The sequence below is a fragment of the Girardinichthys multiradiatus genome, chromosome 23 (genome assembly GCF_021462225.1).
Source record: "Girardinichthys multiradiatus isolate DD_20200921_A chromosome 23, DD_fGirMul_XY1, whole genome shotgun sequence".
NCBI classification, from domain to species: Eukaryota; Metazoa; Chordata; class Actinopteri; order Cyprinodontiformes; family Goodeidae; genus Girardinichthys; species Girardinichthys multiradiatus.
The window spans coordinates 21,889,789-21,905,598 of record NC_061815.1 but is presented as its reverse complement, the minus strand read 5'-3'; the positions used below and the strand labels follow the sequence as shown (position 1 = coordinate 21,905,598).

General features: G+C 39.2%; 1 protein-coding gene and 1 long non-coding RNA gene across 2 annotated transcripts; both read right to left on the bottom strand.

Moving 5' to 3' along the window:
- Positions 1–223: 223 nt before the first annotated feature.
- LOC124860614 lies at positions 224–886 on the bottom strand. The gene is made up of 3 exons (XR_007036401.1): positions 520–886; positions 393–400; positions 224–296 (listed from the first exon to the last, which is right to left on the bottom strand). It is a non-coding gene; the product is annotated as an uncharacterized LOC124860614 (long non-coding RNA).
- Positions 887–7,399: 6,513 nt separating this feature from the next.
- Positions 7,400–15,608, bottom strand: si:ch211-153b23.7 (TNFAIP3-interacting protein 3). Its single transcript, XM_047352923.1, has 7 exons — positions 15,355–15,608; positions 11,519–11,669; positions 11,024–11,167; positions 10,731–10,859; positions 9,698–9,895; positions 9,381–9,506; positions 7,400–9,189 (listed from the first exon to the last, which is right to left on the bottom strand). Exons 1-7 carry the CDS (start codon positions 15,513–15,515, stop codon positions 8,962–8,964), a joined length of 1,137 nt encoding a protein of 378 aa, XP_047208879.1. The 5' UTR covers positions 15,516–15,608; the 3' UTR covers positions 7,400–8,961.
- Positions 15,609–15,810: the final 202 nt, after the last annotated feature.

Sequence of the window (15,810 nt, the reverse complement as noted above, 5' to 3'; positions counted from 1 at the left end):
ACATTAACGAATGCTTCCGTTTGCTACTTGGGAACCAGTCTGCAAAACTTCCTCCTTGTTTTATCAGGGTTGATGTGGCACACTGCATAAAGATGATCTGTCAGTGGGACTGCCTGAAAAACAAGTCACACCGTGTCAAAGATTTCTTTGTCAGGGCAATAGCAAAGCTTCTTCAATCACAGTGCTTGGACCATGCAAAACAGCTAATACATGCCATCACTGTTGTGGCCCTCAGTGAGGCAGAGGGTGATGATAGTTCTGGAGTCCCTCTCGAATCAGAGATGTGCAAAAAATATCTAAAAACCCAGATCACAGAAGACTCCATCATCATTCCAGCTGAAGATCCAAATGAAATGCATCAAGTGGATTCTTTTGACGAGATCCAGACTGACCTACGTGGCTGGGTATCAAACATATGCGAGGAGAGCAGGTCACTCGCTGCAGCCAATGGGGATAGGGACAACATCCATTTCCTCCCTGATATTGTTCCACACATAATAAGACTAGCAAGTTACTTACCACTTTGGACAGGAGTAATGGTCCCCCTCTTCAAAAGCACCAACCTCACGGCAAGCTCAGCCACTGTTGAAGCAGAATTCAAAAATGTAAAGCATGGCCTTTTTAAACACGAGAACTTACCCATTCGAGTTGATCGCTTTATTTCTCGTCATCTTTCCTTTATAGAAGGAAATATGCGGATTTGTTCTGCAAAAGCGAAAAATGATGAGGAAACATCTGGATTAGCAAAAGTTTCCGAAACAAACTCTGTATCCATGACTACCCACAGTGCTGAAGCCAAGACAAGAATGGATTCTCACCAATCTGTAGAATCCGATGAAACCACAAACATTCCTCCAACAGATGAAGACGTGGTTGAAAACTGGAGGGGACTTATTCTTCCACCCAAAAAAAGGAAGAGAACTTCTTATCTTACTTCCTGCACTGAATGGCTCCATGCAGATCCATCTTTTGGGGCAAAAAGAGTGAAAGTGGGACTATTAAAAAATGGAAACCTGCATCAACCGATTAGAGTTGGGAAATCAACAATTTCTGTTCTGAACACATGTGCATTTGATGCGTTTTGTCAGTGCTTATGCTGTGCTTTCTGTGACAGCTCAGCATTTCAAAATGTTGTCAGGAACAACAGTGACAACCCCATCTTGCTGCTGGTAAAAGCCATTGCAACAAATGGTGTGACCCCAAAGATCTATTCACAGAGGGCAGAGCTGCTTAGTGCAATGTTTGAAAAAATCCAGTTGAGGTCTGGTGCCCATCAAATCGATGCCCAGTGCAATATCTCCACGGTCATTGGAAAAACAATGAGAAATATATCCAGCGTTTACATCTCAAAACACTGCTCTTCACAGTTCTGCCAGCTAAACAAAGGAACAACAAGGGAAGTACCATTTGTTTCTCCTGACATTTCTGTGCTGATGGACTCTGGCAAAGCTCAGCTTGACATTTCAGTGGAAAATGGACTCTTCCTTCCGGAGTCTCCCTGCCTTCGCCCACTACCGAAGGAATCAGAATGTCCACTTGAATTCAAAACAGGAGCCAGCACCTCAGGAAAAATGCTCTGTGCTGGAACTGTTACTCACAGCTACAGCATTGGAGAAATAACATGGATTGACACTGACCTTGCAAACACAACTCAGTTTCCTTTGAGTGAATTTCCCCCCACTGTTGCTCTCCAAGGAAAGCTTGACTAAAGATGGTCTGGGACATTACATTGCATACTGCCGAAGAGCTCCATGTGTGTGGGAGCTTTATGATGACCTGGCAAATATAGTGAAGACTGTGTCTGAAAAGAAGACAATACAACCACATGCAGTGTTATACACAGCAGACTGAATGCTGTGAATCAACACATTTTGGGAGAAAATTTCTGAGAAGCCCAGATCAAAAGGCAAATACATTTTGCCATGGTTTGATATTCCTGACCAGAAATAGGTTCTATTTTAATGTTCTTTGTTACAAGTTCTTAGATGGTTAAGTATGCCATATTTTGCCTGTGGTGATTTATAACATAAAGTTAATTTTCCAAATCAGAAGTGTTTATTCTTCTTTGAAAGTATAATGTAGATTACATTTTCAAACAGTAACTTGGTTATGCGTGATCTCAGAAGTCATGGTTACCTCTCTCAATTAATTAGAATAGAAAACCTTTATTGTTCCACAATAGGAACATTTGAGTGTGTCAGCACCAAACCATAAGGCAATGAAAGTACACAAGTTCATATTTATCTAAAAAAGTAGAAAACTTACCCAAACTAAAAGCTATAAGAAACAAAGTGCAAAAAACAATCACAAAAAGGCTGAAAGGGATTTACAATAAAAGAGAGGAAAAATCCAATACTGTGCAGTTATCAGTAAGGTATAGGTTATATATATTAAATTAGGCGTGCAGAACAATCAGGTGACAGTGGTGACAACATTTATGTAAACACTTGATCAGATAAAAACTTGATCAGATAAAAACTTGATCAGATAAAAACTTCAATATTGGCATGAAAGTAGAAAACCTATTGTTTGTTGGAAGCAGTGATGGTTAGTCTATAAAGTCTAACAGCAGCTCTGATCTGCAAAAAAGTACTTTTGTCCACTTAAGGTAAAGCTTCACTTAGGCTAAAGTACCTCTCCATGTCTTTACTAGCTTCATGTATGGGATGGGAAATACTGTCCAACTATGAATATATTGGTCATGTGCCCACCTCATGGTGGTGATGATGTTCAGCGCAGGCCATAGACGTCATCGATTTAAGTCGTCAGTGATCACCTGAAAGAAAATTATATAGCTTGTACTTAAAAGCGGCACAAACAGCATTAAAAAGGTAGACCACTCCGGTTCAATTTGGAGCAAAATGGGGGGATGGTGACCTCTGGATGACCTAAAAAAATATATTCTTTAATATCTCATAAACCAAAACAGCACAAACAAAAATTTTAACGGCACAAACCTGCACAAACGAAGCACTAAAAAATGAGCCCACTCCGGTTAAATTCGGAGTAAAATGGGGGGATGGTGACGTCATCGGCCGAAATTAAACCTTATAATATCTCAGAAAATAAAACAGCACAAACAAAAATTTTAACGGCACAAACCTGCACAAACGAAGCACTAAAAAATGAGCCCACTCCGGTTGAATTCGGAGTAAAATGGGGGGATGGTGACCTCTGGATGACCTAAAAAATAATCTTTAATATCTCAGAAACCAAAACAGCACAAACAAAAATTTTAACGGCACAAACCTGCACAAACGAAGCACTAACCATTCTGTCTATTTGCTGGAATTTTTCAAGTGGGTGGGGTGTCAGCTTCACGCAGCTCTCCTCTATCCATTCAGACAGAGCCGCTCAGCGCCGCGGAGTGGACATGAACGAGTGCTACTGGGCCTGCCGGCTAACAGTGGGCAGCAATACATTAAAAAATTTCGGTACTAAAGCCAGCAGGGGTAGAAAGAAACAAATAACACTTTTGTTACAGTAATTAAGTACAATGTGTCTGCATTTTTTAAGTAGTTTACAAAAGCTGAACTTCTTCTTCAGTCTGTTTTGATTGAAATATTTTACTGTTACATTTGAAATTCTATCCATTAGGCAGTAAAAATAAAAATTAAATAAAAAAAACTGTGGAAGCTATGGAAGTCATCAGCTGGGTTAGTAATCAGATCACAACTCAAATACAAATCAATCGGACGCTAGTAGTGCAATGAAAACCCATCTAGTACAGGTCCTTCTCAAAATATTAGCATATTGTGATAAAGTTCATTATTTTCCATAATGTCATGATGAAAATTTAACATTCATATATTTTAGATTCATTGCACACTAACTGAAATATTTCAGGTCTTTTATTGTCTTAATACGGATGATTTTGGCATACAGCTCATGAAAACCCAAAATTCCTATCTCACAAAATTAGCATATTTCATCCGACCAATAAAAGAAAAGTGTTTTTAATACAAAAAACGTCAACCTTCAAATAATCATGTACAGTTATGCACTCAATTCTTGGTCGGGAATCTTTTTGCAGAAATGACTGCTTCAATGCGGCGTGGCATGGAGGCAATCAGCCTGTGGCACTGCTGAGGTCTTATGGAGGCCCAGGATGCTTCGATAGCGGCCTTTAGCTCATCCAGAGTGTTGGATCTTGAGTCTCTCAACGTTCTCTTCACAATATCCCACAGATTCTCTATGGGGTTCAGGTCAGGAGAGTTGGCAGGCCAATTGAGCACAGTGATACCATGGTCAGTAAACCATTTACCAGTGGTTTTGGCACTGTGAGCAGGTGCCAGGTCGTGCTGAAAAATGAAATCTTCATCTCCATAAAGCTTTTCAGCAGATGGAAGCATGAAGTGCTCCAAAATCTCCTGATAGCTAGCTGCATTGACCCTGCCCTTGATAAAACACAGTGGACCAACACCAGCAGCTGACACGGCACCCCAGACCATCACTGACTGTGGGTACTTGACACTGGACTTCTGGCATTTTGGCATTTCCTTCTCCCCCGTCTTCCTCCAGACTCTGGCACCTTGATTTCCAAATGACATGCAGAATTTGCTTTCATCTGAAAAAAGTACTTTGGACCACTGAGCAACAGTCCAGTGCTGCTTCTCTGTAGCCCAGGTCAGGCGCTTCTGCTGCTGTTTCTGGTTCAAAAGTGGCTTGACCTGGGGAATGCGGCACCTGTAGCCCATTTCCTGCACACGCCTGTGCACGGTGGCTCTGGATGTTTCTACTCCAGACTCAGTCCACTGCTTCCTCAGGTCCCCCAAGGTCTGGAATCGGCCCTTCTCCACAATCTTCCTCAGGGTACGGTCACCTCTTCTCGTTGTGCAGCGTTTTCTGCCACACTTATTCCTTCCCACAGACTTCCCACTGAGGTGCCTTGATACAGCACTCTGGGAACAGCCTATTCGTTCAGAAATTTATTTCTGTGTCTTACCCTCTTGCTTGAGGGTGTCAATAGTGGCCTTCTGGACAGCAGTCAGGTCGGCAGTCTTACCCATGATTGGGGTTTTGAGTGATGAACCAGGCTGGGAGTTTTAAAGGCCTCAGGAATCTTTTGCAGGTGTTTAGAGTTAACTCGATTCAGATGATTAGGTTCATAGCTCGTTTAGACAACCTTTTAATGATATGCTAATTTTGTGAGATATGAATTTTGGGTTTTCATGAGCTGTATGCCAAAATCATCCATATTAAGACAATAAAAGACCTGAAATATTTCAGTTAGTGTGCAATGAATCTAAAATATACGAATGTTAAATTTTCATCATGACATTATGGAAAATAATGAACTTTATCACAATATGCTAATATTTTGAGAAGGACCTGTATTTGGATTTTCCACCCTTTGCCTTCAAAACAGCATCAATTCTTCTAGGTCCACTTGCACACAGTTTTTGAAGGATGTCGGCTGGTAGGTTGTTCCAAACATCTTGGAGAACTAACCACAGATCTTATGTGGATGTAGGCGTTCTCACATCCTTCTGTCTCTTCATGTAATTTCAGACACACTCCATGATGTTGAGATCAGGGCTCTGTGGGGACCATACCATCACTTCCAGTAAGTCTTGTTCTTTAGGCTCAAGATAGTTCTTAATGACACATGACTAAAACATTTGAGCAGTACTATATATATATATCAAGGTGTGGACCCTAGCATTGTCATCCAATGAGATATATACTATTTATATATATATATTTGGATGACAATGCCAGGGTCCACATCTTGAACCACCATCCCTGACCCGTGACCCCTGAACCCTTTTTACCATGCACTGAAGAAGGCATCATAAAAGACATTGTGTACTGTTCACGTTATTCCCACTGCCTGTATTTTTTTTACAGTTATAGAAAAATGTAAATGTTTTTTAAATTTAATTGAATTTGTTTTATTTATATGGCCAATTATATACCAAATGTAATCTTAGGGCACTTAAAAAAATATATATATACAAACTATAAAATAATCACCTTTTTCGCTGTCAAACTGATTCTATAATAAGTCAAGATTGTTACTTTGGAGGTAGCCTATACAAAATATGTAAATATATGTATTTAGTATGCAGATGTGTGAAACTATAATTGCATAAAACTGTGAACGCTAGATGGCAGCAAAGGGCTTCTAATGAGATCCTAGGTATGTGTAAACGGTGGTTCCTAACCTTTGTCCTCAGGACACACAATCCTGCATGTTTTAGACGTGCCCATGATAAAGATGATGATTGCATTGACCCATTTATTTAAATAAGGTTTGTGGCAATAGAGAAACTTACAAAACAAACGTGACAGGTTATTCAGAAGAACAGAATTGGCAGCCACTAGTGTTAATCTGTATCAACAGGCATGGTGGTACAGTTGAGCAACCTTGGCTGCGTGGTCAGATGAGGCGATTTTGCATCAACCTATTCAAGAGTTTACCTAAAACAATTCTACATTGTTTTCTGTTTGCTGCAGGAGCTGTTGTTATGCTCTGAGCAAAATGAAAGCTCTATGCTAAATGTCTTGGGGCATCATCAGTGTTGTCTAAAGTCTTGCAGAGGAGCATGAGACTTTTATGAACATTAGTGTCACCCCTTTTAGGACAGAATATAGAATTTGTTGAACAGTGAATAATGAATTATAGATATCTGCTTTTAAATTAACAAGTTTTTGTGCTACATTTCAACAGACTCCCCAAATCAATGAGTACATATTCAGAAGAAGCAACTAGACGCCCATTAATCCAGCTGCCTTTAGTAAGGGCTAGTGCCTATCTCCAGTGGTCAATAAATAAGAAGTGGGGTGCACCCTGGAGAAGATGCCAGTCCAACAATGCGCAACACAGAGACACATAAGACAACCATTCAAGCATCTACAGACCCCACACATCCAGGACGCAAACTGTTTTGACTTTTACCTTCTACAATAATTGGCCAAACACTTCTGTGACCCACAGTTCTGGGAGAAAAAGAGAGAAACATGCATGACAGAAAACTGCTTTAAAAGTGGTGTAGGTGTGGTGAAACTCACAGACATGAAGGCTAATTCAGATGTTTTAAGTGGGTCATTGTGAATAACTGCCCTTTGTCATATAACATTCAAATCATTACTATCTCTGTTACTGCTTAGAGAATCCAAGAATGAAACTATGATCAGTGATATGAGTGTGATTGGTGTGCGGATAGCTGAACCAGGACTGAACTGGAGTGAGTATTCTATACTACGGCAATTTATTTCAGGCAACATATATTTATGATATATAGCCATTACTATTTTATATTTCTGTTGATAATAAAATGTAACTTTTACTATATTTAAAACACTCAGTGCATGTAATACTCCCACATACATAACTGTGAGCCATGTTCTAAAGTCATGAAATAAAAATGTAACAAATGGCAGAAAAGGGGCAGTGTCAAGCTTTAGAATGAATTATGTTTATTTAATTAAAAAACTAGAAGCATGTTTTTTCTTTTAATTTTCCTGTCAGATTTTACAGTGCTATCCCTTTGAATATAATGTCTAATGGTGTTAACATTACCTCATATTGTGCTACTGTCATTCTTCAAGGTACAAGGTCTGTAAAAAAAAAGTAAATAAATAAAAGAAATCCTGCAGATGCATCAGCTGCATTTTCAATATGTGAAAAATAACAGAATATTATGGCTGTTTTAAACAAATTAAATTAATTACAACTAATAACATAAGATGGAAGTATATTTGTTCTATCTAAAATAACTTAAAAAATGTAATTACACAAATTTCTCTCAGAAGCCATGTAATTAGTAAACAGGGTCAAAATCTGTGTAATTTATTCTCTGAATTCATTCTGTGTTAAGGTCTTGTGAATTTATTATATAGAACATCACTGCCCAAACAGTATCATGACATGAAGGAAAACTGAAAGAATGTGGCACAACTGCAAATCTACCAAGAAAACCAGAACTGGCAGACCAGGAAAGGAGAGCAGAGAGGCAGCATAGGCCCCACAGTAACATTAGAGAAGCTACTGTGTAAGAATGTCCCAGTCAATCCAGTTGAGAATCTGTGACAAGACTTGAAAATTGATGTTCATGAATGTTCCCTGCACAGTCTCACCACATTTGAGCAACTGTGCAAAAAAGAACGGGTAAACACTACATATGCAAGGCGGATAGATATATACCCCAAAACATATGCAACTGCAACAAAAGGGGCTTCTACAAAGTATTAATTCAGGGGAGCTAAATATTAATGCACACCAGATTTTAACTTGCAAAAAATTGTGAAACATGTAACTTCTTTCAGCTTCACAATTATGCACTACTTTCTATTGCCCTATCACATAAAATCTCAAGAAAAAAGACTGAAGTTTGTGGTTGCAACATTACAAAATATGTAAAAAAGGTTTAGGTGGTTTTAACACTTTTGCAAGGCACATATATATTTCCTTCTGTTACATGATCCATATGCGGTAAAACATGCAAAGAGGTCACTTCTTCTCTGATACAGATCAGGGATTTAGGTTCAGCCAAGAAACAGCAAGCATGGCATTAAAACTTTCAGTCAACATGAACTTATTAAATTTAGAAAGACTACTAAACTATGTTTATAATGACACTACAAATTATAGTGCATGCCCATTGAACTCTGAAGGTATTTTGTGGGAGTTTGAAAGAAAACTTCAATCACAAAGTGCAAAAATGATTAAAAAAAACAAAAAAATAAATCTATAGGCATTGTTCTGATAAAATATTCTCTCACTAATAAAGTCAGAGTAAAGCGGTAATAAACATATGTTAAAAAGGAACAAACTTGACAGATATTCAAGAAAATACATACATGTATTAAGTACAAAAAAATGAGTTCCAAGAAATTAGCTTAGTTTTTTCATAAGTCAGGATTCTCATCTTGCTAGCCTAAAACAACCACTGGTTAGGAAACCAATCAACATCAGTCTTCATTGATAAGCCCATTGTTTTATCTTTTGCTGGTCCTTCAGCTGGACTCTTTGTCCCTGTTGGGGTGCTTTGGGCAGAGTGGGTGGTGCTGCTTTCCTTTCTCCCCACTTGGTGCTCGTTTTTCTCCCTCCTGCAGCTGCTGCTCATTATTGCAGCGGTGGACAAGCACAGCGTCCTTGTTTTGGGATGTTTTCTGCGACAACAGTCGCTGCAGCATCTGTTTGTCAGATCGCTCCCGCCTGAAGTCATCTTCGTAAATCTTGAGCTGAAGGGATTTAACAAAAATGAACAGCGGTATTTTTTTAAAACAATTTTATAAAAATCTGTCAAATTTTCCTTAGAACATACATGTTTTGTTTGGTGTAACTAGAGACTAGATTACTCATGTAGCCCATCCAAGTTTCTAAGTATGTACGCCTGTATTGTATACATGTGCAAAGGGAATGAAAACAGTACCTGTTCCTGGAGTAGCGCCACCTGTTGACGCATCTCCTCCCTCTTTTTCCTGAGCCTCCGGTTCTCCTGCAGTGTGTGCTTGTGGTCGTTGTGTTCTGTCTGATATTCTGCTTCATAGATTTCAGTCTGCAATGGCAGTGAGCCAGTGTTAGACCTACATCTTGTGACACCACTGGGTGGCGCAGTTCACCCTCTTATTCAATCCTCTGCCTGAACATTAAGCAAAACTTTACCTGGCAACAGCAATTTAACGTCAGCTCTGTTCTTCCTTTTTTTTTTTTTTATATTTTAGAGTTGTTCTTAAAAGAGTGACCAACCTGACATCTAAGTGCATCCAGTTGCTCTTTTAAATCTTTTACTTCTTGCTTTGAGTTTCCCAGACTTCCCAGAGAGGTAATAATTGGATTTGTTTCCTTATATCTTGCCTCTGAGATGGGAGTAGCTAGGAAGGAGGACGAGGGGGTGTATCTGGAAATATGACCACTGGTGGGACATAATCCGGCACTAAAGGTTCCCTTTAGTGAAAACATAAGAAGATGTGATGAGAAACAGATTAGTCATAAATAAAAAAATTACAGGGCCTTAAAAAGTATTTATACCCCTTCAACTTTTTTGAATTTTGTCATATTACAGCCAGAAACTTCAATGGATCTTATTAGGATTTTATGTGTCTGCAACCACTAAACATCTAGAGACTGAAATACTAATTTTGAAGCCTTGGTAAAAATACTTAATTGAATTTAAGTCTGAACTTTTACTAACACATGAATGTGAGCTCATCTAAACCATTCTATTTAGCTGTTGCATGGTTAGGGTCATCGACCTGCTGAGAGGTGAACCTCTGCCCCTTTCTAGTCTTTTGCATCCACTCAGTTTTTTTGTTTTTTTTTACAGGAATGCCCTGTATTTAACTCCATCCATTCTCCCACCATCTCTGACCAGATGCCATTAATACAGTCCCTGTGTTCTGGGTGAAGTGGAATGTTAGTATTCCACCAAACATATTGTTTTACATGTGTGTCAGAAAGTTCAGCTTTGGTCTCATCTGACCTGAGAACCATTTTCCACAGGTTTGCTGTGTCCACACAAGTAATTTTTTTAATTAGGTGACTTCTGAAGGAAATTAGTGGCACTAGATTGTTTTGTTGGGTATCAAGGTAATGTGAGCTGACATTTCTGTTCTCCTCACATTTATGCACTACTTTGTGTAGATCCATTACATAAAATCCCAAAGAAATGCATTTAAATTCATGGTTGCATCATGACTAAATGTGAAATGGTTCAAGGAGCATGAATACTTTTGCAAGGCAGCAGAAAAATAAACAAAACTGGCAAACAAAAAACAAAAACCTGCTTGACAGATGAGATGTCTTTCTCTGGGTGGTGCATCCTGCTCTCCAATAACCTGACATACTCTTGCAACTCCTGGTTTTTCTTCAGCTCTGTCATCAGCGCCTGTTCATAATACTCCTTCGCACTCTGCAATTCAAAAGGCAGCTATAGACATTACAAAGGTAAACTACACGTACTGCCATCATTAGGAATTCCCCTGTGTACACCCTTCTACACCCGCTCTCACTGGAGTGTAAGAGTCTGAGGCGAGCTTGTGGTTGTGTGGGTGCTTGAAGTTTTGCTGTGTTTACTTGTTGTTGATCAACTTTGAGGAGCAGTTGGCTGTTCAGCTGTTTAATGGCACTGTTTTCCAGCTCCAAAGCCTGCAGCCTCCGCTGTAGACCCAGTGTGGCGCTTCGGTATACCTGGTCCCAGTCCTCGTTAAGCTTCATCAGCTGTGGAATATCATCATCATCAACATCCTCACATAATAAAAGCAAAGACTGTCGCTGCAGTAATCAATAGCATCATTAATTTTACCATCTCTGTCATTTTTAGTCTGTCCCCACAACAGCATGGGGAGCAGAAATGAATGTGAGTGACATTTAAAATCTCAAAGGAGCATGTCATTAAAATCTGGAAGCAAAGGTTGCATAATTCACCACATTCACTACAGCACTTTTCACATAACGCCTACATCCACATCCCTCTTCCAGCTTTCAGTGAGAATTAAATGTAATTGGCAACATCAGTAATAATATGTTGACCTGCAGAGATACTGCACAGATTTTAGGGAGATGTTTTACCTCTTTGTTCACTCTGCGGAGCTCGGTGTTCTTGTTGAGCAGGAGCAGTTTCTCCTGGTCAGTGGAGGTGACTGTAAGACTCTCAGTGATCAGAGTCACCTGCTCATCTGTGGACAGCAGTCTGTCACCCACTGGGCTCGCATTTTCTGACCTGCATATGAAAACACACAGAATAAGGGTACCATAACGTGCCATAAATAAAAAAAACACAAAGATGAAAATTAGGAAAGGATTTCTATTATTAAGCAAAAGCACGTATGCACAAAAGAACATCAGGTACTTTTGAACACCCACTCACACAGAGTGCACTTCCAGAGAATCAAATAGCAGCTATTATGCACACCCACGTGGACACACACACATATGCATAGGCACATTATGCACTCAAGACACTCACACACGCACATTCGTGCAAATTGTGATATATTTTTCCATTTCTGACAATTAAAGTGTCTGTTTTCGATCAGACAGAAAGTATTTGCATATGGATAACCGTGGATAGCAGTCCTAGTAATGATCCCTGGAAAAAAAAAGATTTCTAGTGAACCACTTAGAGAGAAAAAGAAATATTTGCATTCATTAATTAATCTAACTAGCTTCCCTCCTATGCCAGCTCTTTTGTGTGGTCTTGCTTAACAGTAAAAAGCTGACAAGGAGGCAGTGAAGAGATATGCCCATACGAAATCTGTTCACTGCATGAAACCCCCCTCAGGGCTTCTTCACACAAGCATGCAGTTGGGCTACTGTAACCATACAGAGTGCAGTACTACAAAGAGTCCCAATCTACAATCCCCTCTCATCCCCTTTAGGGATAAACCCCTTTACAAATACATGCTTTCATCCACTTATGTACAGTGTCCCGCTATGTGGAAAACCCAAGTTATGCAATTTCACAGAGCTGCCTTGTAAGGTAAAGTAAATGGAAGTAGCAACATGTAGGCTACTTTTGGTTATTGCCAAAATAACATAAAATACATTCATTTTAGCAGATTGCATAGTCAATTGTACACTGAACTCTTAATTTAATGATCTTTTTAAGTTGCAGCAGTCATTTGAATAGGGTGTGCTGGAGCCCTAAAGACCAGGCTGGAGAACCACTGTAATATATTACTAAACCTTTTTACATGGCGTTTACTTGTTTTCCTGTGCACAAGTAGGTTATCTCCAGGTCAGTCAGTCATTTTCTACCACTTATTCCATAGTGGGTCACAGGGGAGCTGGTGCCTATCTCCAGCAGTCTATGGGCAAGAGGCAGGGTACACCCTGGACAGGTCACCAGTCCATCACAGGGCAACACACAAACAACCATGCACACACTCATTCATACACCTAAGGTTAATTTAGAGAGACCAATTAACCTAACAGGCATGTCTTTGGACTGTGGGAGGAAGCCAGAGTACCCAGTGAGAACCCACACATGCACAGGGAGAACATGCAAACTCCATGCAGAAAGACCCCAGGCTGGGAATTGAACCCAGGACCTTCTTGCTGCAAGGCAACAGTGCTACCAACTGCGCCACCGTGCAGCCCCTGTTGTCTCTGGGTATTCCAGCTTAATCCAACAGTTCAAAAACATGACTGTTAGGTCAACTGCTTGCTCTAAAATTACCCTTAGGTTTGAATGTGTATGCACAGCTTTTTGTCTTTTGTGCGACCTACCCAGAGTGTACCCTGCCTCTCGCCCAGGAGAGATTGATGGATGGATGAGTGTTCGTTCACTAAAGAAGAGTTACTTATTGAACTAATGGATTTTTAAACTGTATGACGTGGGTCAGGTGTTTTGGATATCCTTCCAAGAGCTTCTCACGACAGTTTGCTTTGCACTACAAGTTTTCTTTGAGACTAAGGTCAGTTTGATTCTGGTATTTAGCAAATAGAAATAATGCTGGTAATTCTAACTGTCAGGAAGATTTACTTGTAATGTCAGACGGTGAGAATAAAAAAACGTTCTGTCTTTTTATGCTATTATATATATGGTTTCAACTGTATTAAAAGCAGACTGGCTATGTTCTGGTTATTCTAATTTCCAGCCGTAAGATAAATTGGAGGAAAGTGGATTATAAAAAAACGCTAGTTGTTGTTGTTCATTACAAACGAGAATAGGAAAAACTTCCTATATGGTCAGCATGCTTTAAATGTCATCACTGATCTAATTGGAGAAGGGTGGAAATGCACAGGTGAACTTAAATTGTACATTCAATCCAAGTACAACACCTTTAACAAATGATATGTACGTTGTTTTATGAAGGGACCTTTAACTAACCCAGCTATGCACACTGAGGAAAAAAAAATATACAGACAAGAACAAACAGGTGGCAAGATTTCCTTTTTTTTATTTTTTCAGGATGAGTTTTAAACAGCAACCACAGAAACAAGTACTACATCTGCAATTTCCTTCGTATTGTGTTTCTAGTTCATGTCAGCCTAATGGGCTGACATGTTCTCTAAACTAAAGCATGAATAAAGCCAGGGCAATGCTCGTCACATTTAAAATTCTCACTAATTTGCGTACACCTATCACTGAAACGATGTATTTTGTCTATTTCCTAAAATACTGAACTACAGTTACAAGGAAACTTTCTAAAATTGATGGATAATGTTAAAGGTCTACTGTAAACAAACCTACAAACAATGACACTTCCCTTTTTGTATAGAAACCACAGTGAATACCCGTGATGCTTGTTTCATTGATACAATGTGGTTTGTGTGAAAAACATTATCAGTCAAGTGACTTTGTTTCTATACCTGAAAGGAGAACCCAGAAAAATATTCATCAAGTATGCAACCTCTATGATCTGTCACTCTGCTGTATCGAACAAGACATAAAGGTGATTGAAGCTAGTAAAAGGTTAATCATTCACTTCAAACCAGCAGTTCCAGGAAGTTTAGAATAAAGGCAGAGCTCAACTGCTAATAAAGCGAAGCCGAAATGTAGCGTGGATGTCCTTAAATGCTAACCTATCTATGTTCAATAGCCTGTCCTGCAACTCAGGACAGTTTACTCAGCTGTAATATTGGAAATACCGTATGCTGCATGTCTCTGTGATCAGAGGGTTATTTTTTGTTTTTCAGAATTTCTGACTGATTGTGAGCACTGTGTAACCCGATTTAATAAAGTTTTTAACTGTATGCCATTTGGAATAGAGGCCAAAATGCCACTGATTTCATCAGCCATATGTTGATTCAGTGTGGCAGCATAATACATAATACAGAAGGAGAGGGACAGACAGCTTAAGCCGAAACCCCTAAAAGGGAACTGAGCTTTGGTGTTTGACAATTTTTTAGTTATTTTAGGAAAAACTCTTTACATCTGTAAGTAGGGTAGTTATGCCCTATACCCTGTGTGACAAAAACATAACAATACTATATTAAATACAAATTATTTCAAGTTTAAGGGCTTGATATTTAAAAAAAATAATAATTTATTAGCTGTTTTTACAGCATTACTAAGTGGAATACGTGAAGCCTACATCTTTGTGACCTCATTGGAAACTCCATAGTCCCCCCTCATCCCGCCTCTCACTGAGGTGAACTTTAACATAAACTGCCTCAGAAGAAGTAGTTCATAAAACACTTAAGATTATAGAAAAGTCCCTAAATTAAAGTAAATCTATAATATAATAATGTATAATACAAATGTACTGTTTTTGTTAGACAATACAATAGAAAGATAAAAACAAAAGGTAAAAATAACAATATCCTCAACAGAATGTTAAAGAAGCAATGAAACAGCTCAAAAGAGAAGGTTGTATCTCATCCTTAGGCAGCTTGTAAGAAATACACTTTTCCTGAGTTCCTATTTATGTGTAGAAAAGTATCACATGCTGTATACAGACCATAGTTCTTTAGTGGATATGTGTTCTAGAGGGCTCTGAGGAACACTGCTGTCATTCTTGGCTGAAGCATCTTGCTGAGTTCCTGCTGCTGCTGATGAGGTTGGCAACGAAGAAGAAGATGACAACGACAACAACAGGTTCGAGTCCATGACTGACGACATTTCTAAAATCCTTCCGCAAGTCTTTGTCGAAGCTCTTCTTTCATCAACTCTCGGCTCAGCATGTGGTGGAAAAGCATAAATAGCGTTGTCAGTATTGATATAAAGCAAAAGAGGAAGCAGCCGAGACCATGAGCCACATGACGCAAAGAAAAGGAAGTGACACGGACATGCTGTTTCAGCTTTATGTGAAGAAGGGCCTGTCCCTCTGTGGTTACTTATTCAAGTGTTGAACCTCTCGCTCTCTAAGTGATTTGACAGTGCTCGAAATGTTTATACAGTTGACTGTACATCATTT

Excerpts from the sequence above, each read along its gene's own strand:
- si:ch211-153b23.7 (XM_047352923.1), bottom strand. The coding sequence starts at position 15,515 with ATGTCGTCAGTCATGGACTCGAACCTGTTGTTGTCGTTGTCATCTTCT. Across the intron at positions 11,168-11,518 it reads TCCGCAGAGTGAACAAAGAG|CTGATGAAGCTTAACGAGGA; the intron begins GTAAAACATCTC and ends GATATTCCACAG. Across the intron at positions 10,860-11,023 it reads TCAAAGTTGATCAACAACAA|AGTGCGAAGGAGTATTATGA; the intron begins GTAAACACAGCA and ends TTTGAATTGCAG.